The sequence below is a fragment of the Peromyscus maniculatus genome, chromosome 19 (assembly GCF_049852395.1).
Source record: "Peromyscus maniculatus bairdii isolate BWxNUB_F1_BW_parent chromosome 19, HU_Pman_BW_mat_3.1, whole genome shotgun sequence".
Taxonomy (NCBI): domain Eukaryota; kingdom Metazoa; phylum Chordata; class Mammalia; order Rodentia; family Cricetidae; genus Peromyscus; species Peromyscus maniculatus.
In genome coordinates, this window is record NC_134870.1 from 12,122,187 (window position 1) to 12,146,029 (window position 23,843).

The window sequence follows — 23,843 nt, forward strand, 5'->3', positions numbered from 1 at the left end:
AGTTCGAGGCCAGCCTGGTCTACCAAGTGAGTTCCAGGAAAGGCGCAAAGCTACACAAAGAAACCCTGTCTCGAAAAAGAAAAAAAAAAAAAAAAAAAAAAGAAAGCAAATGACAGGTAGGGAGCTTAGGAGGACCTGAGAGGAATTGGGGTAGGGGAAAAATATGATCAAAATATATTATAAAGATACTCAAATGCTAAAAAATGTTTTTTTTAAAGTAAATGCCAACAGACATCAGTGAGGATGTGGGGGAAAGAGTGATCCTTATGCATTGCTACTCCTGCTGCTACGTGTGTGCACCGCTGCTACGTGTGTGCACCGCTGCTACGTGTGTGCACCGCTGCTACGTGTGTGTGTGCCGCTGCTACGTGTGTGCGCCGCTGCGACGTGTGTGCACCGCTGCTACGTGTGTGCGCCGCTGCTACGTGTGTGCACCCACTGCTACGTGTGTGCACCCGCTGCTACGTGTGTGCACCGCTGCTACGTGTGTGCGCCGCTGCGACGTGTGTGCACTGCTGCTACGTGTGTGCGCCGCTGCGACGTGTGTGCACCGCTGCTACGTGTGTGCGCCGCTGCTACGTGTGTGCACCCACTGCTACGTGTGTGCACCCGCTGCTACGTGTGTGTGTGTGTGCCGCTGCTACGTGTGTGCGCCGCTGCTACGTGTGTGCACCCACTGCTACGTGTGTGCACCCGCTGCTACGTGTGTGCACCCGCTGCTACGTGTGTGCACCCGCTGGTACGTGTGTGCACCCGCTGCTATGTGTGTGCACCCGCTGGTACGTGTGTGCACTGCTGCTATGTGTGTGTGTGTGCCGCTGCTACGTGTGTGCGCCGCTGCGACGTGTGTGCACCGCTGCTACGTGTGTGCACTGCTACAGCAGCTATGGAAACAAGCATGGAGATTCTTAAAAAAACAAACAAACAAACCCATTAACTTCTGAAATGGCTACATTGCTAGATAGATCCAATATTCTTTTTTCTTTTTATTCCACAGTAAGTCCACAAAATAAAATTCTGCCCCCCCCTCCATCTTCCTCCTGTATCTAAAATATAAAGCACAGCTGCCTGTAATAACAGGCTTATCTGGAAATAGTTCAGACCAAGATTCAGGAAATATGGGATTTGAGCCTGGCTACACTTCATGTGAGCCATGCCACATACATTTGTGTGTGTTTCGTCTGCATGTGTTATGCATCCCACATGAATACCTGGTGCCCACAGAGGCCAGAGGAGGGCATCAGATCCACTGGAACTGTAATTACAGGTGGAGTGAGACTCCGTGTGGGTGTTGGAAACTTCACCTATTAGGAGTCTTCTGCAAAAGTTCCAAATGCTCTTAACTTCTGACCCACATTTCCAAACCCTGGAAGTTAGTGTATTTATCAAATCTGTCTGACAAAATCTTCCTTCCTAGGATGCTGGTGACAGCTAAATTAAAATAAATAGAAATTATGATGATAAACTGCTACATATATGGAGCCCCTCAGTGATGATCAGATTTCTCACCCTCCCTCGATGCTCTGTGTGGAGCTATATGCAACCACCTCCAGCTCTTCACAAAATAGCCTGTGGCCACACTGACAAGGCATTGCAGTGAGTGATTTCTTATTCAAAAAATGTGGAGAATTTTTTTCTTTCCCAAGTGAAAGATAATAAGAAGATTTTTTTAAATTAAAGGGAGAGATAACCGAGGCATAAGAAAGATTTGATGTAGCACCCTTAACTATTAGAATCTTCCAGGATGAGAATGTTTCTGAAAGAAGGAAAGAAAATTCAAAAGGGAGAGAAGTGATAGGAAAAATTGGCAGTTTTGATACTGTAAAGATAGCATTTTGTAATTCAACCTTAGACTGGATTTTGACTTTTGAATGAATCTGTTGGCTGAGAAGGTTTTGATCCCCAAACATGGCGAGATGCCAGCTGGCAGCTCTCAGGGCTAAATGCTGAGAAGCCCCTGGTTTTCAATAAGAAACACACATTTAGTTTATCCCAAATAAACAAGGTCTGGGCCAATCATGCCCATGTCTTCCAGTAGTCTGAACTGTGTTTAAATGCCCTCAAGGTGAAAACTTTGACTTGTGGAAGGAATTATGGCCCTGTGCTGTGTTCACAGTGTTGTGGATATTTTTCTCTTTTCTTTTCTTTTCTTTTCTTTTCTTTTCTTTTCTTTTCTTTTCTTTTCGTTTCTTTTCTTTTCTTCTCTTTTCACTTTTCCTTTCCCTTCCTTCCTTCCTTCCTTCCTTCCTTCCTTCCTTCCTTCCTTCCTTCCTTCCTTCCTTTCTTCCTTCCTTCCTTCCTGTTTTCTTTTTCTGAATCACAACTAATACGATGTCACAAAGCAGAAGTACATGGGACCAACTCTTCAAAATGAAACTTGCTGTTTCAAAACCATGGCGTGACATCTACAGGCATTTGAACTTAGAGGGGAGCAGGTTAAGGGAAGATGATGTGGAATTTGAATGTGCAGTCCACCTCTCCTCTGTGGGTTCTGCATTTGTACATTTAAGAAACTGTAAATCAAAAGTATTTGAGGAAAATGCATCTCTACTGTCCATGTAAAGATTTTTGTGCTGATTATTATTCTCTAAATAATGCAGTGTAATGACTATGCATATAGCATTCATAACTTATCAACTATCATCAGCTGAATATGACTTAAAGCATAAAGGAGTGTGTGATGGTCTATGTGCAAATGCTGAGTCTCTACATACAAGGAACTTAGGCATCTGTGGGTGTTGGTGTGCTGTGGTGGGGTGCCTTAGAACCAATCTTCCATGGATATTGAGGAATGAACACACTAAAGTACAATTTGAAAAACTGGGTTCCTTAGACTTACCATTAACTAATTTAGCCCATTTCCTTAATGCTTCAACTGCACTTTTACAAAGTTGGGATATTAATGTGTTGAATGGCATAGTGTAGATTTTGTAAGACATTTGTCAAAGGAATTGAATCAAGATAGTAAAGAGTGGTACACACTTTCTAATTCTGCAGTAAGCACTCGTGTTGTTGTTGGGGTGGATGAACTGACTCTCTTCAGGTAGCTACAGCTGCCTTTGAAGAGTGATCCCTGAATGGTGTGTTATATAAATGAAATGCGATTATCTTTGTGCATAGTATAGTCTGATTTGGAACAAGACTTTAGGTCTAATATAAAGATCCGTCAAATCAATCATCCAGCTAAGCTTCTGTGGCCCCAAACTCCTAATTTAAAAATGTTGATAAATGAAGTAGCTCTTTAGTTAATAAATGAAGTATCTCTTTAGTTGTCCTTCGTCAGCAACATTCATTTTAATGGAAAGTGAGTTTACAGGGTTACATGATTGAACTACTGAGCCACGTCAGTGTTGGCAAATGATGGGCTAAATTATTGATGTTACACACTAATGAATTCTGATGAGAAATAAAACACAGACATTACGTTTCAAGTGGTTCATAATTATTTTTGTACTTTAAAAGCAATTTTATTCTTTTTCCAAATCATACGGGTTCTGTAAAACAAAAACACAGTTAGTGATTAAAGTGAAATTATTGAGTTTGTGGCAAAAAAAAAAAAACCCAAAAAAACAAAAACCACGCTATTGCAAGTTTTCATTTCTGGGAGGATAATGTTATTCACACTAGGTTTCTGATTTCCTATATGCTTCTGGGAAAAGATAATTAAATTAAATGTCTAAATTTTAAAACCATTGTCTTTAAGGAAGATAATCTGCTTTGAAACTATGGATGAGATTCCAATAGATGTATTTATGTTCACATTTACTGTAGTTGGGCTGGGACACTGCTATTCATTTGGGTGATGAGGAACACATAGAGGGCTTTCCATGAACTAGCTTTGTCTCAGAAAAAGTTATCTTCAAATCCATGATGTGGAATAACGTGAACATTCTAAAATGGTGGATGTCTGAAGTAGGCAGCATCAGGAAGTCACATCTGAAGCAGGTCCATATTTCATCAAGGAACAAAGAGGTCTATATGATGTCCTTCAGTATTTCTTGTGACATAACTGTCACAACTTGAGATCTCAGTGTATAGGCCCATGACATTTCTTTTTTTCCCCTCAGGGTTGACTTGTGAGGAGAATGACTCAAATCTGGAGCCCAATTTGAAGAGATCCAAGGCCAGCTTTTAAAATTAAGAAGGGTTAGGCATAGAAATCACAGTATGCTCAGCTCAAGAATACATCAGTCAACTGTTAGTCCTGAGTCTCTGCCCAAGCACCTCCACCTTCTTTTCACCCCATTGTGTCTCTTCTGCCAGGAGTGGCTGTTACCATTACAGATCAGGGCTTCGTACATCTGGAACACACTGTGCAAACGTAAGGTACATTTATTGTTTTTGTTTGCTTGGACTTTACTTCATTTCATTACTAAGAATGGCTTGGGAAGATGTTCTATATGGACTTTCCAAGTTAAGGTGTTTCCGTGTTTCCATTACAAATGTTTTTCTCCAAGCATAGTATATACATAATTCTTTTTTTTTTTTTTTTTTTTTGGTTTTTCGAGACAAGGTTTCTCTGTGTACCTTTGCACCTTTCCTGGAACTCACTTGGTAGCCCAGGCTGGCCTCGAACTCATAGAGATCCGCCTGCCTCTGCCTCCCGAGTGCTGGGATTAAAGGTGTGCACCACCACCGCCCGGCTACATAATTCTTTAAAAAGATAAAATAACTAACAGCAAAACTCCTTCCATCCTGTGGGTTGAGAGCACATGTAGCATATCACACTTTGAGGATAGATAGATAGATAGATAGATAGATAGATAGATAGATAGATAGATAGATAGATAGATCTTCATCTTAACTCTGTAACATTCTCTTCCCTTGTTAAGGTTTACTGAGTCATTGTCTTCATTGCCCTGATTTTTATCAATGATCCCATGATAAACTTGGTATTGTGTATGCCGAGGCTGTTTCACTTGCTACTGTTCAAATTTTTCTTTCTCTAGAATTTCCATCTTAACCTTTTACTCTTGTTATAATGGCAGTGCTCATTGTTGTAGAATCTTGATACTTTTAAATGAAAAATTGTGTGTCCAGGTTAATCTCACATCAAAGCAGCATCATTGTGTCATGATGATGCTAAGTTGTATGAAAAATACCTACTGGATATGCTCCATTAGTCACTAATTTTCAAACTCAAAGTTCTGCCTTTGAGGAACTCATCTCCCCCACACCACTGACATGGCTCCTCCACTTGAATAATGGGCTGCTGACATAACAGTGAATTAAACAACTTAAGATGCTGTTTCCTTTGTTCTTGCTGAGTACAGAAGACTTACCATACATATCTTTCTAATAAAAACAATAAGAAGTTTATTACTTTATTTTAAGAAAAGAATATGTTTGTGCTTAATGAGTGTTATTTTTTAAACAGGATAAGGGGTCAATGCATTTTTATCTGAGATATCAACATTGGAATTACACTATTGCTTCATCTGTCTTCAAATGGGAGATGCAGATCTATCATCGTTACCAACAGGCACTTTAGATGTTACTGGATAAAATAATTCTAATATTTGGAGAGAGGTTAGAATCATAAGTCCAATGACAGAAGGGGTTAAGAAAACCCCGAGAATCACACCATGGAGTATGAGGAGAAGGAAAGCATTTTGAGAAGGAATAGGAAATAAGAGTGTATTGTTTAAGGGGCTGAAGAGGAACTTGAGTAAATTGAATGGGAAAATTTAACATCAGAATCAGCATATAAAGGATAAAGTAGGCTGGGTTACATTAGCAATCAAGAGCTTAATTTACTTATGTACCCAGGATATTCCCAGGACCTCTCTTGGGTTCTCAATGCTGACTGCTAAATTAGGTATTAATTAAGCCACAGAGATATTCCTTAAGGGAGACCCATTGGTGGCATGGCCTTGATCATTCGCCTAACCTGATTTTGCACTCTTCTCTATCCAAGCCCTATGCTTTGCTCACAGAGACTTTCAAATCCACTCTCAAAAAACCAATGGCTTTACCCAGTATGAATTTCCAGTTTCACTATATGAGGCTAATCTTATTTGGACTGTCTTAATTCTATTAAAAATATCATCTGATATTATATGTTTTCTATTGTAATTCATTTTCAGAAGTGAGTTGCTTATACCATTTAGGGGATTTCCCTCCAAATATCTATTTATTTTTAATCTTTCCATTGTGCTAAACAAAAACAAAAACATATCCATTACTGTCCTGATCATTTAATGTGTTTGGAGAGTTGCTTTACAGCCTAGCACATTCTCTGTGCTTGGGATGTTCCATGTGTACCACAGGAGATGAATTTTCTAGCTATCTTTGTGTGGAGCATTCTCCAAATCTGTTAGGTCAAGTTAGTTGACAGGGTCCTTCAAATCTTCCATGATTCATGTTTTTAAAAATCTTCACGTTCTGCCTATTACACAGAGGTGAGCACTGGGACATCACACTGTCAGTGAGATCCTTTTATTTCTACTTTCAGCTTTCTTAGTATATTGACTATATATTTTAAAACCTTCTTATTAGATGCATACATATTTAGGGTTGTTATAGATAGTTGTTTAACCAATTCCTTCTGTTTAGAAGGAGACCCTCTTTATTCCTGGTATTATTTCTAGTTGTGAGGTTTATTTTCCTCCACTTGTATTATGCTTGGTGTTGACAGTGTGATTTTTCTATCCTTTCATTCTCAAGAATTTTCACTTTTGTCATTTTAGGCACTATAAAACTGAGTGACATTTTATCTACTGTAATTACATCTATTTTTCAATTGGAGTTTTTATTCCATCTATATTTAATATAAAATTCAGTATATTTGGGTTTAGGGCCACCGGCTTTCTATTTTTCTCAAAATTGACTACTTTTGGGGGTGTATTTATTTCTGATTTTTCTTTTCTTCCTTATTGTAGATTTATCAAATATTTTTCAGTATTCTGCGCTAGTTTTTCTATTGGTATTTTTGTTTTATCTCTTTCTTTTTGGGGTGTGGGGTTACAATATGACTCGACATGTGTCACTGAGTTTCTGTCGAGGTAACATCATACTATTTCATGTTAAATTTAAGATGTAGGCCAGAGCACCTCTGTTTCTCCTCTCATCCTTCACACTATGGCTGCCATTTATGTTGCATTCATAGATAGATGCTACAAATCCTAAACCATGGTGGTAGTTTTAGTATTTAAATGTCTTTTAAATAAATTAAAATTTAAAAGTGTTTGTTCAATTATTTGTTATATCTGACCTCTCTCCTTCCTTCAGGTTTAGATTCAAGTTTTCTTCCCAGCTTTTCAGCTGTTTTCAAAATCATTTATTGAAGTTAACCTGCTTTTAGACAACTATAGCAGGAAATGTGTATATGACTTGGAGAAGGATACATACCTCTGTGCCTTTAAGATTTCATAACTGTTGTCAAGAATCATTCACTTAAACATTTGCAAAAATTTTTGAAATTATATAAAGAAAACTGTCACAGGCAGGCCATTTGAGGTTGTACCTATTAAAGCCTTTAAGCAGAGAATGTTGACAATGTAACCATCTTTTCTTTCATATATCAGCTTTGAAGGATTCTTTCCTTTAGAGATGACTGCTCTTGCCTTCTGTTTGTTGAGCTAGCCCCACAGAAATAGTCTAGTGTTTTCTGGCCATCATTGTTTCCAATGCAGTGTTAAAATTAGTTTTTAATTTTGTATTCTGTGGAATTGGTTCTATGATTGTTTCTTTTATCTTTGGTTTCCAGGAGTTGATTATAATAAAAATGAATGTGAGTTTTATGTATATATGTTTCGGGTAGGGAGGGATTTTTGAATTAATGTGATCTGCAATTAATATTTTAACTCAATGATCACATCAATTTTTATACATTTTAATGATTTAAGTGTGCCCCGTTAGTAGATGATGAATTGAACTGTATTACTACTATGAAGATACCTGAGAAGCAAATTATTTTACTATTTGCTATTATTTTACTGTTTGGGTTGAGAAATGAAAGGTTATGAATGATTTGCTGAATACTGAGTAAATATAGTATTCTCCCAGAATGCCAAATTTAAATAGCCAATACTGTGGCTTTGTTGATGACTTAATCTCTTTTTTTTTTCTCACTGTCTTCCTCTGACATAATGAAATCTCAGTAACACAGAGAAAATTTCCAGTACAGTGTAGCTATGAGATGGTGTCCAGTTACCAAAAAACCTGCCTCTACTACTACATATTGATTCTGAACAACATGCTCTACCCATCTGCGATTTGGTTTCCTTTTCAATAAAATAGGGTTACTATGACAGTATGTCATAGAGTTCTGTGAGAATTATATTAATTAAAGTGCACAAAGTACTGAGAATAATGACGCATTATAAGGGCTACATGAGTCCTTTCTTAACAAAATAGCAAGTAAGTTTCAACTGTGTAAATCTAGCACTCCGAGTCCCCTGTGTTTGAATTTGCTCACTTCCCTTCATCCCATGCTTTTGTTCCTTTTATATCTAGCTACTTCTAGAGGTTTTGTCCAGATTTCACCTCTGGCAAAGATACTCTTTTGAATTCAGACCTAACAGTTCTCTCTGGTTTCTAGCCAACCATAACAGTTATTGCCCACACTGAATTACTTTTAACCTTGTAACTAATTATTCCGTAATATCTTATGGAGCTGGTTCCTTCAATATTTAAGATTTAGTTTAGCAATTATTCCTTTGAGGAAAGTTCTCTTCCCTTCTCAGACTGAACTCTCTTTGCCTTTAATTTTACTTATACAATGGGATGTGCCAGCCTTCTCTGGGAGATCACAGATCTTCGAGGATGGAGATTGTCCCTTGTATTTATGGACCTCCCCGCCCAGTGTATATTAAAGTGTCTTTCACAGATCAGGCCCTACGAAACACATTGGAATGAACTGATATTCCCTAACTTAGCTTCAGATGGCTAAAGATCAAGGACTGCAATATGTATTGTGTGTATCATACTTGCATTCAGTAAGTAGGGAGTGAATTCAGTGCTTCGGTACGTTATGGTAATTCACTCCCCCAATATCAATCAAAATAACATTCCAGAGGCATAATTTTGCCAGGGAAGGATAATGAGATAGTAAGTCCTAAAGGTAGGAGTATGAAGAAATGAGCTAAAATCCCTTTCAGACACCATTTTCTGAATCTGAAATGATTTTTCGGCAATAGGCATTTGTTTGTTAGCAATAATCAGTTTGTGATGAGAATGGAATGCTGATTTTACAGCTAAAGGAAGACACTTGGCTAAAGTGTGACTCAATAATTTTACTGTTTTAACTAAGAACATTTGTTTAATTCTTTCTGTTTCTATGCGTATGCATACTTTAAAAGCTGCAGAGGATTCAAAGGAATTGAACTCAGCCAAGCATTTCTTTCATTCCATTATATGACCAGCAGTGTTGTGTACCTAGATGGAGTTTCTTGAATTTCTATGAGTTTGAAGTGCTGTGTAAAACTTGGAGTTGCAGGATTTAATTAATTAATTAATTAATTGGTCAATTAATTCACAGCACTGAGGGTGGGACCCAGGGCCTCACATATGCCAGACAAGCCCTACTACAGAGTTACATCACCAAGCCTTGCTTTGTAAGCTTGTGCATGTAAAAATATTGTGAAGTACAAATGGGCTCATGAACAGTTGGAAAGTTTTTGGCAAGAATTAATTGCATATTCAGATCCTGCCCCGGACTTCCCTTCTGGACCAGAGGTGAGTGTCTGGGCTCAGCCTAGACCCCATCCCTGGGCACCAGCCACTCCAGGGAAGACCTGCCCAACTTGGCCCCAGGTTCTGGCCACCGGGCAGGTTCCCTTCTAGCCCTACTGGGAAGGCTCCCCTTCTCCAAGACCCCTGGTAGACCCTGCAATCTCCACGCCCTGTCCCCCACACCCATCTGCCCGAGACCCCAGCCACTTCCTGAGACTTAGAGACCGGCCCCCAGCTCCCATCCTGCCCCCTGACTTCCCTTCTGGACCAGAGGTGAGTGTCTGGGCTTAGCCTAGACCCCATCCCTGGGCACCAGCCACTCCAGGGAAACCTGCCCAACTTGGCCTCAGGTTCTGTCCACCGGGCAGGTTCCCTTCTAGCCCTACCAGGAAGGCTCCCCTTCTCCAAGACCCCTGGCAGACCCTGCAATCTCCACATCCTGCCCCCACGCCCATCTGCCCCAGACCCCAGCCACTTTCAGAGACTTAGAGACTGGCCCCCAGCTCACATCCTGCCCTGGACTTCCCTTCTGGACAAGAGCTCCCATCCTGCCCCAGACTTCCCTTCTGGATAAGAGCGCCCATCTTGCCCCAAACTTCCTGTCTGGACAAGAGCTCCCATCCTGCTCTGGAGTTCCCATCTGGACAAGAGAGCTCCCATCTGGACAAGGGAAAGAGACTTCCTGAATCTGTCAGCTCTGTCTGAACCAAGTGTGCTGATAAGACCAAGAACGAAACACAAGGAGATGGGCAGATGTCAAGGCAGAAGTACATACAACAAAATGAAGAGCAATACAGCATCACCAGAACCTAGCCCGCCTCCAACATCTAGATCTGAACCTCAAAAATTGGAAGAAGCAGAAGAAAACAGCCTTAGGAATAATATCACGAAGAAGGTAGAGGCTTATATAGAGGAAAAGACAAAAAAAAAATGGGAAGAATGCTATAAAAAAACTAGAGGAAAGGACAAATAAAGTAGAAGAAAACAATAAAGTCCTGGAAGAAAACAATAAAGCACTGAAAGAATTAATTGCATATTCAAAATTTCTTTACAATAGTTTTAATATAAGACAAAAGGGAAGGGTTTGAGTTATGGTAGCAAGTTGCTTACTATGTACAGGGCTTATACCTCATTTCATGAAGTACATTGACCTTGGGAGACATACTTGGTGTGCTTTTGTTTATGTGTGCAGTTGTATGTGCGAAGATATTTCTCTAGTAAAAATTGAAATGGAAGGATGCACAGTTTGCATTTTGGTAACAGAAAAAAATGAAGCTCTTGATAAAATATAGAAGCTTACTTCTCTGAACTTTTATCATCACTTGTCAATATCTTTCAAAAACCGTGAAAGTGTTAAGATCGAAAATGTATTTTTTGCTTTTTAGTCATTTTTTAAATAAAGGAAATCATTTAATTGGGATGGCTTACAGTTTCAGAGGTTTAGACCATGATTATCAATGTGGAACATGGCAGCATGCAGGCTGACATGGTGCTGGAGAAGGAGTTGAGAGTCCCACATCTTGATCTGCAGGCAACAGGAAGTGAACTGTGTGCCACACTGGCATAGCTTGGTCAAAGGAGACCTCAAAGCCCACACCCATAAAGACACACCTATTTCAACAAGGTCACACCTCCTAATAGTGCCACTTCTTTTGGGGGGCATTTTCTTTCAAACTACTACTTTCTACTCCCTAGCCCCCAAAGGCTTGGAGCCATATCATAATGCAAAAATGCATTCAGTCCAGCTTCAAAAATCTCCATAGTCTTTAACAGTCTCAAACTTACTTCAAAGTCTAAAGTTCAACATCTCTTCTGAGATTCGAGCCATCTCTTATCTGTAATCCCCTGTAAAATCAAAATAAAAAAGCAGAACACATACTTCCAGCATATAATGGGGCAGGAATATTTATTACTGTTCCAAAATGCAGGGAAGGGAGCATCAGGAGGAAATACCGGACCAAAGCAAGATCAAAAGCAAGCTGGACAAACTCCAAACTCTGCATCTCCATGTCTGATGTCAAAATGCTCTTAAGAGTTCCACCTCCTTTCAGTTCTGTTGACTGCAATGTACTTCTTTCTCTTAGGCTAGTTTCCACTCCCTGTTAGCAGCTCTCCTCAGCAGCTATCCCATGGCTCTGGCATATCCAACATGGGCTGAAACATGGCCCTCTTGTTCAATTATGTCTTTACTAGCTTTCTGTTTTCAATGGTTCCTTTCACTGCCTAAGCTTAGCTGTCCTGGAACTTGCTCCATAGACCAGGCTGGCCAGATCCACTTTCCTTTGTCTCCAGAGTACTGGGATTAAAGGTGTGTAATTCAAGTGCGTTTGCTATTGGGCATTTGTTTCATGTATGCAATTTAGCAGTATTTTCTGAAATTTTCCAATTTTCCCATTGCATTATACATTTTGTACTGATTTAAATGAATGCTTTTTACTGCTGAACCAATTTTCTAACACACACACACACACACACACACACACACACACACACACACACACATATATATATGACAGATATTTTAATTCTAATTGCTCTATGACTCTAATTACTACAGGTTCACTTTCTAGTATACTCACAAGGCAGCTAAGGACCATATGTAATTTCAGATGTATATGCATGATATAAGTAATTTCAAATAAGCATGATACAATATTTCATCTTTTATGCAGTGTAGAGACAGACAAGTATTCTTTATCTTATAAAATATACTGTTGTGTATGTTTGGGGAATCTACTTTACACCTCAGCCAGCAAGTGAATAGTTTATATTTGAATGTCCAAACACATGTGAGGTTTTCCCTGATTCTTAGGATCATTGCCTATTTGTAAATAAAGTTTTATTAGGACACATAGGATACATTTGTATGATATTGACCATGGTCTCTCTCTACATAAAAGGCAGAGGTGATATATAACTGTATGTATGCTTTTACTGTTTAATGAGAGAAGTTTACCGATTATTGTGTCACATTTTACAGGTCTTTGTGCATCAACAAGGTCTTCTCGTTTAATGAATACAGCCTTCTGACTTGTTTCGTTACCAACTGGTATAAATTTCCAATGTCAACTTGACATATTTTATTTTTCTTACAAAGTGTCAAAGCTACTCTTGAGGATTTATTTATAATCACCTCAAGCCTCACTGAAAAATCTTGTTTGGATTTGAGTAGGATTTTGTTAAACTTATGAACTTTTAAAATTTGACATTTTAAAACATTGGCAACTTTTCAATATAATGCTATGAAAGGACATATATTTGCTTATTTCTATATTTTCAGTGTTACTCAGTGGGTCTTTCAGAAAGGATTGAGCTGTCATTTTCTTTGCTTATTCCTAGGAGCTTTGTGTTTCAGGTTGACGTTTTAAACACCTGTCTCATCAGTCCTAATGCTTCCTGGTGGATAGATGGCTCAGCAGTTAAGAGCACTGGCTGCTCTTGCAGAATACCCAGGTTCAGTTCCCAGCACCAACATGGCAGCCCACAGCCATCTGAAATCTCAATTCCAAAGACTCTGATACCTATTCCTGAACTCCACAGGCACCAGATCCTTATGTTCACTTATATCCATGAGGACAAAACATTCACACACAGCAAATAAAGATACATACATGTAAATATTCTAATGCTTATTCTTTCTCTTCATAAGAGAAACATCATAATGACAATAATGATAATTTTGACATTTTCTTACATAGTGTCTCTGATTCATTTATATTATATAAAACATATGAAACTGAGGGAATTTTGTTATTGTTTTGTTGCTTTACTAGAGTAACATTGTTGCTCTTATCAATTACTGCTTAGTGTATATTGAATAAAAACATAGTCCCCCTTTTGACTATTGTTTATATTAAGTAACATGGATATATTTTCTAAAGTTGAATCCTTGCATTTTGATACATGATACAATTTTTTTTGAAGAAGGAATGGTAGTATTCTTTAATGATAGTAACAATGACTTCATCATTGAGAGCTTTCCTTATATCAGTTTCTGTTCTGCTTTGTAAGGGCTAACTGGTAATCCTTTAAAAAGATATTAAAATATGTAATGTATAAAATATATTATATTTATAATATATTTCATGGTATTATATATACTCATGTTATTATATACATACTTCTATCATACATTACACCCCAACTGCAGTTTCCCCATCCTCCTCTCCTCCCAGCCCCGCACCCCCACCTCCCTTCTCTCCCAGATCAACTCTGCCATTTCCCTTCAGAAAAGAGCAGGCCTCCCAGGAATATCAATCAAACATGCCATAAAAAGTTACAATAAGACTAGGCACAAACCCTCATATCAGGGCTGGATGAGGCAACCCAGTATGAGGAAAAGGGTCCCACAAGCCAGCAAAGGAGTCAGAGATACCCCTACTCCTATTGTTAGGAGTCCAACAAGAACACCAAGGCACACAAACAGAGCTTGTATGCAAGGACCTAGCTCAAACCCATGCAGACTCGCTGGGTGTCACCTCAGTCTTTGTGAGCCCCTACGAGCCCTGGTTAGCTGATTATGTGAGCTGTGTTCTTGACCTTCTTGGGCTGGAAAGGTGGCTCAGCAGTTAAAGTTTAGGCTCACAATAAAAAAATATGGTACCATTTTTATAACAATAATTATTACAGAAGATGTCATGAATATGAAAAAGATTGATAGGAGGAGTTTGGGAGGAAGACAGAGAGGAGAGAAAGGTTGTAAATAGAGTACTCATGTATGAAATTCTCAAAATATATTAAATAAAAATTGTAGAAGTCATAAATAGCTCCTATTTTGATTGGGGATTCATTTATTTTTATTTGGATTTCAACCCTATATTTAGAATTTCACATATTCTAAAGTTTGTTATTGATATGTCTTAACATGTTTTTTATCTACAATAAACACACTATTTTGAACATAATAATACTTTTTGTCTTTCTCTGTTTCTTTTTAGATTATAACTTTAAATTTTTTATACTTTTGAGAATTTCATACACGAATACTATATTTACATCATTTCCTCTTCCTCTCCTTCAACTCCTCCCATGTCCCTTTCACATCCTCGCAAGTTCAAAACGCCTTCTTCCATAGTTATTGGTACACACACCCACACACATACACACACATTTATGAAAGTTACAGGGTCCATTAATGTTGCTCATATGTACATGTACTTAGGGCTGACCACTTGATATTGGATAATCTATCAGGGATCTCCTCCACCACAGAAGACTGATTCTCATTCTCTCTCTCTCTCAGCAGCCATCAACTGCCCATAGTTGCTCATCAAGAGTGGGGTCTTGTGAGATTTACATGTTTTTTTTTATTTGATTCCCATTTGCTTTAAATACATAACTTCTAAATAATGTAGATTTTGCCTTTATGACTAAGTTGCAAATCTGTAGCTTCAAAATGCATTGTGGAACTATTTATAGTTTTCCAATAATTAAATGTTTACCCATATTTTCTATTTTTTTATGCTTGTCCTTCCTTTTTATCTTTTGAATTATTCCAATTTTGTGATACTGCCTTCTCTCAGATAGCTTAGTAGTGATAACTATTTCTAGACTCAGAAAATATTCTTAAATTATTCTAACTATATTAGAATATCTTTTATATATTACTACCTAAAGTTATCCAATAAGATCTATTCAATTTGTCAATACCCAAGTGTAATATATTGGTTCATAATTTAAATCTGCAATGCATGTTTACACAAATTTATTCTACTTCATAAATATTGCACAGAGGTATTCTGTTATATTATGTGGCCTAGTGATTTTGTACTTTTCTCTCTCTCTCTCTCTCTCTCTCTCTCTCTCTCTCTCTCTCTCTCTCTCTCTCTCTTCCTCCCCCCTCTGTGTGTGTGCATTGGGATATATATGTACATACATATATGAGGTATGTCTGTAAATGATTAAACACATTATTTCTGGGCCATCAGAATTCCTGGAAAAAGAAATAGTGAACATTTCTATTTATGAATGCAAGATTGTAGGCACCAGGAGCTGAAAGGAAGACTTAAAGCTTATTATTCAATCTTGATCAATACACAAACTCAAAATTCTTCTGCGTATGATGTTTTGAGAATCATAATTAGTTTAGGTGGAAAAAAGATGAACAAGAAAGACATGATTTCCAGTTTGAGAATTCTGGCATCCTGTGGGGTGAAGGGGTGTTGATAAACCAAATACATGAATGCAGAGGCCATAGGGGCATTGTAGGAGGAGCAGCTGCCCTGAGCTGAGTTTCAAAACATTGATTCCCACTAAAAATCTGCACTATCTTCCTCCCTTTTCCACCTGATTGTGTCTGCCTGGTTGAGTAAAAGCAGTGCATGCTTGGGTAGAAAATGAATTCCTATTGGGCCCAAAGCGGCCTGCTAATCTTTGCTATCCTTTGGTCCTGTTGCTGGCTTTTAGAGATCAGCAAAACATACGGTAACCTTGTATTTCAGTCCTTAGGTGCTCACCTTTCAGTCCAATTTGTTCTGTGTTTCCAACCTGTATTTCTCATGCTCCTCCTCTTTCCCCATCCTTCTTATTACTGCTCTTATTATAGCTCCTCAACTATGCTTCCTACATTGAATAAATTACGTCACATGTATCAAACCTAGGAAAAATGGTGATGGAACTTATCCTTTCAGAAAAATGCACTCCTGCCTATGTAGTCCAAGGTCACATTTGCATGTGTTGGCTGCATCTCTGTCCTTTGAGTGATCGATCAGTGCTCAGGTTATTTGCTAAATAAGATGTGAGAGACAAATTACACACACTAAGGGATTATGTCAATTAAAAACAAGAAAGAAAACGAATTACAGGAAAAATGGAACTTCGTGTTGTTTCACACATATGAGGCCAAGACTAAAAAGGTGCCAACAATACCAGAAACATGGCATCTTATATAGGTGCTAGACTTTGAACTTTTTATTTATTTATTTATTGTAGAAGTTCACTTTGAGTCCTATCAAGATCACGGCCAACTAATATAATTAAATCATACACACACACACACACACACACACACACACACACACACACACACACACATACACACACACACATACATATACACACACAAGGCTACAGAGTCTAATATACCAATTCTTTATTCTGGTTAATTTTTTAAAAATTAATCTCTCTGGCTTCTGCTTGATCATGTAAATCAAAAGCTTATCTGGTCCTCCCTGTTTTCTGCCAAGTGCAGATCTGCATGCAGTCTTTGCTTTTCTGTAGCAATAAAAAACGTGCTCCAAAGATGAACCAAAGTTCACCTTTTCAGTTTCACATGTGCCTTGAATTGCATTTATTTACTATCACTCATATACAATTAGTTTTCAAAAGGTTCAGTAGATGATTTTTTCATTCAGCAGTTCACTAATATCTTACAGCATCATTTTAATAATCATTTAGAAATAGAGAACATTTAGATTCCCCGACATCAACACAGAGTGGACCTTGAGATCAAGTCATCTGAAAATAGAAAGCCAGTGTATGAGCTGTTAAGTGATGTTTGTCCTGTGGAATCAGATGGAGTCCCCAACAGCCAGAGGCTCCTCTGCAGATGTGCTAGGTGACCCCATCATGGCTTGCTAGACAAACATAAAAAGTAAAGCCAAGGTAGACCTTCATCACTGTCAAATGTGGACAACTTAATATTATACCCCTAACATATCTGAGGGAGAATGCTGTTCTTGTCCCCCACTAAAGCCCTGTGGGATCTTAGAAACTTCTAGAAAGGAGGGTGCAGTGGCAAGCATGGAGTGTCAGCAACTGAAGTGCTAGAGTGCTATTTTGAGGACAGAGCTGGTGGCCAAGGTCAATGGAGGCTAGCGACCCGGCAGAAGCGGGTAGGGTTGGCTTGGAAGACTTTTTAGAGCAAGAACACTGAGTCAGATGTTTTTTTAACAGGCAGGTGAAGAAGGATACTGCAGAAGGGAGGGTGTAAGTAGGAGAGGGAGAAGGAAGTAGACAGCAAGCTTTGTCAGGAATAGGACCACAGACCAACAGGGCAGCCGTCGAGAGTGCTGAAGCTGGGAAGACTGGCCAGAAGCAGGTCCTGGAGAGTGGTGTGCTCCATGTTATCCAATTTAAATCTGACATCCACAGGAGGACTGTATGCTTCTCTGGTTTTGTGGCATGATTTTAGAAGTTGCAATTTCATTCTTAACAAAAGTTAACATTTAAACATTCTAAACCCAAGGCATCCATTGTTGAGGAAACAAATGCAGCCACTGCTCCCCCACCTAAAATACATTAAATCCAAGCTCCCTGCTATGTCTCTAGACACCATCTGAGTTTCTCTCCTTGTCCCAGGCCATCCCTTCACTTCCAGATTACTCAGAGCCACAAACACAGACGGCTGAAAATCAATGTTGTCAAAGAACATGAGGGTGGGTCTCTAACAGTAAGTAAGAACAAAGATTATTTTGAAGGCTATGGGTAAGCACTCACCTCACAGATATTCAAATGGCATTGTCAGTCTTTGCAAACACACCATAAGTCACAGTGAGAATTTACAATTTGTAGGATTTATAAGAACATAAATATTTGGGGAGAAATTTTACTAAGACACTAAGTCATTGGAACACCCATAAACCATCAAAACTTGAAAAGGGAAGCACAGTGAGTAACCACCCACATTTATGTTTTATTTATTTTTAATGATTATCTATTTATTTTCTACCTGTATCTTAATATGCTGTATGTTAACAAAGTTTTTAAAATGAAAACAAGGTGCTTCTGAATTCTAAACCAATGCAACAGCCTTTTGTGCATTAATTTCCATTAAGCTTTTCTGTACCAGATATCACTTTCTAAAACTTTAATTTCTTCCATTTTATTTCAGTTTTTTTATAACTCATTCTTAATAGAACCAATATGGAAAGTGTGCACACACACATTACTCAAAAGGAAATGATAAAAATAGATACCAAGAAAAAAGGAATTTGAAATTGCTTAGTAGTTGTGGACATTCTTTCAAAAATATCTTTTTCTTGTAGTTGGAAGCAGCATAAAGCACATGTGTTTGGGGTCTGGTGTTTGTCACTGACAATGCTACTTCCTGTGCTTCTAGTGATCACAACGCTTCCCTGTGTTTAATGGAACAGGTAATCCTGTTTTCTCTTGTTTCTTCTTAAAATAAAGTTCCACGTGTTTTCCTTTGGGGTGTTATGTTTAACATACTTTATGACATTTTCAATGGTAAAACGTTAGCTTGAAACAACTTTGAGTAACATCCTACCAAGAGTCTTCACATGACCAGCAGGGGTTTCTCAAGCATTGCAGACTCATAAAGACCAGCGGGTCATTAAATGCTTTTCCAGATTCAAGCACAGGCAACAAAATGTCACATGCATCTGGAAGCACAGTTACTTCTAGGCCCAACTGTCACAGTTTTCAAAGAGAGTCGCCACCATACATAGAAGGATGAACCAAACAGAAGGAAAACAATAATAGGCAGACAAGACAAAGGCAAGACAAGACAGACATGAAGTACACTTGGCATCAAAGTATCTCCGGAAAATTCCCCATGAACATTTCTGAAAGCAAAATAGTGTTGGCAAAGCACTTCGTGTGTAGCCATGAAGGCCTGAGTTTGGATCCCCAGCATTCACGGAACGAAAAATTTCTTGATGTAATGCGCAATGGCATGTGCCTAAAACCTTGTTCTTGGGGAGGTGGAGTCAGGAGGATACTTGAGGGTCACTGACCAGCCAGTCTCTCCCAGACAGAGCTCCAGACTGCATTTCAGTGAGAGATTCTGTCTCAAAGAGTGTGGAAAACGAATGAAGAAGACACACTGTATGGAATGGAATATCCCCCCACTCCTGCTCCCCCACACAGCAGAATGGTGTTCAGAAAGCTTGGAGGCTGGAAAACACATTTTTAATAGAATGTATGTATAAAAACCCTCTCTAAGGTTTGAGATAAATCAGTCCGATCTCCCTATTCCCTCAAAGTATGCATGGCATGTGGTATGTGTTTTCACTTGCCAAATTCATCCTTCATGCAGCCCTAGTCTATCAAAGAGGTTAAAAATTTATAAAACTCTGATGGGATATGGTTTCAATGCTTCACCACGCACCCCGTCATTTGCTTTCCAATCTAGATCAGAATAATCTTGCCTCGTTGCCTGCAGTCACCTACCTGCACTTGTAATATTTTCTGAATGCTGTCCTGGGAGTCTCCCTGGAACTTCTCCAGCCGGTTCTGGTTAAAAAGGATCACCAGTCTGAAGTATTCCTGCCATTGCTTGTCCAGCTTGTCTTGCAGCTGACAGAGCTAAAGGCGACAGGGAGGGGAAGAAACACAAGTCAGGAGAGGAGAGGAAATTAATGGCACTGTTCAAGAAGAATGATGGAGGGAAATATAGAAAGCAGCCAATGGCCCGTTCCGTACTGTACGGACCTGACAGGAATTTCACAGTCTCTTGATTTTTCAGCCCACTCATGTGCATTCGCCAGAGACCAGTCACATCTGGCCGCCAGGATGGGGGGTTAATTTTCTCTAAATGCCTCAGCAGTTTTGTTCTCGCTGAAGCAAACTGTGTGACTGCGAAGCTGATGAGTAAAATATTTCTACTTCACCCAGTTTAACTCAAAACCGATAGCCTCAGGACATATTGAACCTTTCTGTTTAAAAAAAAAAATCTTTTGACGCTTTTTTTTGAATGACACATCAGGTCAAGCCAAAGTTTAAAAAATGCAACCTGAAAACTTTGATGGACATCACTGCATCTTTTTCTTCCTCTTAAAGCTTCCTATGGCTGGCGATGTGTGCATCAGAGCATGACAAAACCAAGGAGAATTAACTTAGCCATCAACTGTGGAGGAGAGGGAAAAAAGCAGGGAGGGAATTTCCAGCTAGGACTCCGGTTAATCTGCCTCCCTCTGATCACGTGACATGGAAACATGTCAACATTAAAGTACAAAAGATATAATGTTTAGAAGCGGCACATTTAACTCAGGACCTGCAGAGAGAAGGAGAATGTTCTTATGGGTTCTATCATACCAGGGAGTTTAATATAATAACCATCAACAGCTTCAATTAGAAAAGCAGCAGTTTTGCCAAGACAAGAAATTCTTTTCTTTCAACAGTTAGCATTCTGTTAGAATTACTATGATAAGTCTATGTTGTAAAGAGATAAGTCTAACAAAATTAATAATAAACTCCATTTACAAAAGGCCCAAATAGTCACATACTATATTCTGCCACTGAAAATTCATTTGGGGTTTGATAGCATGAATACGCAGTGTCCTTTGCAAAATGGAAAGAAACAAATCTATAACAAACCCCAAATTCATTTGAATATCTCTTCACAATTACAGTAAAACATGTCAAACTATGGTTGTTCTAGGATCAGAGGTGCATGAATGAGACACTTTGAAAAACATCCAAGAAACCATGCCTGAATTTTAGAAATCTTTGTTGTGTATAGTCACCAAAACATTTTAGATAAAGTGATTTTAAATGCCTGATGTTGTCTGTGAGTTTTTATTATCAATAATCTCATTAGGCTTTGTTACATCCTACACACATACACAGACACACACAGACACACAGACACACACACACACACACACAAACAAAAGCCACACATACATTTAGGCTCAGTTCACAGAAAAATGAAAGCTCTACTATGGGTTCATTTGCTATGGGTTCATACAAAAATGCCCTTAGAAAAACATCTGTACTTAGTTGATGATGAACTACATAATCCAGCATGAATTTGGAGGAATTTTGGATAACACAGGCTACTAAAGTAAAGTCAGCAAATTAAAGATCACCACTTCTTTGGAAAAGAAGTTTAGTGCATTTTTTCCTAAAAATTGCTTTTGTGTAACATAAGCCAATTCAGACAATTAACGGCAGGTGGTGAACTGTGTGTTGATATACTCAGTACTGCACTTGGAAATGTTAGATTTCATGTGATATGCACACAAGTACATGGATGGTCCCAGTGAAACTCTCATAACTGTGGCAAGGACACGGGGAGGAGATGGGTATTAAAGTTGTGTAGTAATATGGAGACGTTAGCCTTGGCCCTGCCTTATCCAAGGTATGCATCAATGACTTTAACAACTTGTCCGTTTGTATCAAAATAATGTGCGCGAGAGCCCTGTATTTAAATTATAAGTTACTATGGTCTGGAACTGGACAAGGCTACAGAATCCACCAGGGAGAACTGACTGGAACCAGTCACAGGAAAAGAAACAATGCCAAAGGTCCTGCAGAATTATTTCTTAACACAAATTCTGAAAACTTTGTGACATCGCACTTGATCCTAACGAACAATATGATCTGGCCGACAGGGTAGTTGGTTTTTGAAGTGCAGAGATGGAGAAAAGGGTAGAAAATGTCTTACTTTTTTTTAATAAACTAAAATTATCAGGAAATTATCTTGGCTTGTACAGTAACTCATCATTGAATATTATACCTAGAAGTTAAAACACACTGATATGTGTTAAAACACATTTATTCTGGTTCAATAGGCCAAAGACTGAGATAAATATTCTCAATAAAGTGGCTGTATAATAATAAATAAAAGTAACATGTTAATCAAAACCTATCTATAAATAGATCTTTTGTGGGGGGATAAAGGCTATGTAGATTTAACAAAGTTTTCTTGACAGAAATAATTCTTCAGTTTTCTTAGTTTTTTTCCTGAGTAGATCACAGCTTCTGGCTTTCTGCTGGAGGCTCCTTCACACAGCCCCTCTGCCTGCCTACTGTTTAGAGGTCAATATTTTTAAGAGTTTACTTTTAACTTAGAGCTCATATTCCAAACCATGACGTCATCATGACTGGAATCCAACCACTCCCCTCCCCCACTTTGCCCTTGACATTCAGTTGTGGTTTCTGGTTAAGGGTTGCCATGAAGATTTCTACAGACAAGCTAAGTGCTGCAGATCTGAGCCATAGATGGCTTGAAAAATAGGTTGTACTGTGAAATGAGTACTTACTTACACCTGTCAGATGTTAATAGGAAATGAATAAAACTTTACTCACATATCCCACGTTTCTATTGAGTTGTGTACTTACAGGTTGCTCTGTTATATTATTGTAATATGAAATTTTCAAGACAAAAGTAACTGGAAGCAGACCCCATTTAAACATAAAATAGGTTATACACAGTCAGAACAATGAATGTTCACAGTACTAAGCCTGAAATAACTGTTTTAAGTGGGTGACTTTGGGGTGATCTCTTTTAGCCTCATCAGGTAGCATCAGATAGTTCACTGAAAGGCATGGTGTTAGATGGCATGCTAGCATGTGTCAGGCCCTGCTTTTGATCCCTGGTGCCACCAAACAACACCAAACTCCACAGACTGTGAAAATATGCTAAAATACTGCTTTTTCATGTTTCTTTCTGGAGTATACTTTGCATGTGAAGGATGTGATTATCTGAGAGCTAGCTTAGCACTTAGAAGACCCTTTTCCCCAAGAGATGCCAGGGTACTGGAAACAGCTCCATGAATAAAACCTGCCTATCACAGGGAATGATAAATTAATATTGTAGTAGCCAGAAATAAGACAGAGATGGGCAACAGAGTTTGCACAAGTGGGACTCCTTGACTTCTCTAAACACCGAGGCTGGATGGTAAAGCTTCTCATGCCCACAAACCAACCGAGGAGAAGAAGCAGCTGGACACTGATCTATTTCTACTCATCTGTCTGTATTCTTGCTTGAAACTACCACAGCGGCCTTAAGTCTATCAAGATGTGAGCACACTTTAAAGTCCGTCAAGTAGAGAAAGTCATTAAGAACCAACCCAGAAAGAATACATCAACATTTTTGAAGTTTGGGGAAAATTCGTAACTACCAGACAGAAGCAAGAAAGAATTGAAGGTTTATGAAGAGACCACTATAGAAAACCACAACCAATCAAAATGTAGAGTTGTAGAGCCTAGTATGTACAGTGGGTACATACACAGTACAACTCCCACACCTAAGGCTCAGGGAACACTGTGAGAAAAGAGGCAGAAAGATTGTAAAAGCCAGAGGACCGGGGAGTGTGCTGTGAGATTGTGTTTCCTAGTAGTGTCAGAATCTGCACCCACAAAGTCTCATCAGTGTGACTGCCCAGGGTGAGAAAAACAATACAACAGCATGGACAGCCCAACTGGAAGAAGCAGAGCCCGCAGGCTCCAACCACACAGGAACTATAGGCAACTGAGGAAAG

The 23,843-nt window shown here is 38.8% G+C and overlaps 1 protein-coding gene across 1 annotated transcript in view; it reads right to left on the reverse strand.

Moving 5' to 3' along the window:
• Ccdc178 (coiled-coil domain containing 178) overlaps positions 1-23,843 on the reverse strand; it is a 348,053-nt gene that overhangs the window by 18,327 nt on the left and 305,883 nt on the right. Inside the window, exon 22 of the mRNA XM_042264107.2 lies at positions 19,807-19,941. Within this exon, the coding sequence (XP_042120041.1) occupies positions 19,807-19,941 (135 nt within the window). The remainder of the gene's footprint in view (positions 1-19,806; positions 19,942-23,843) is intronic.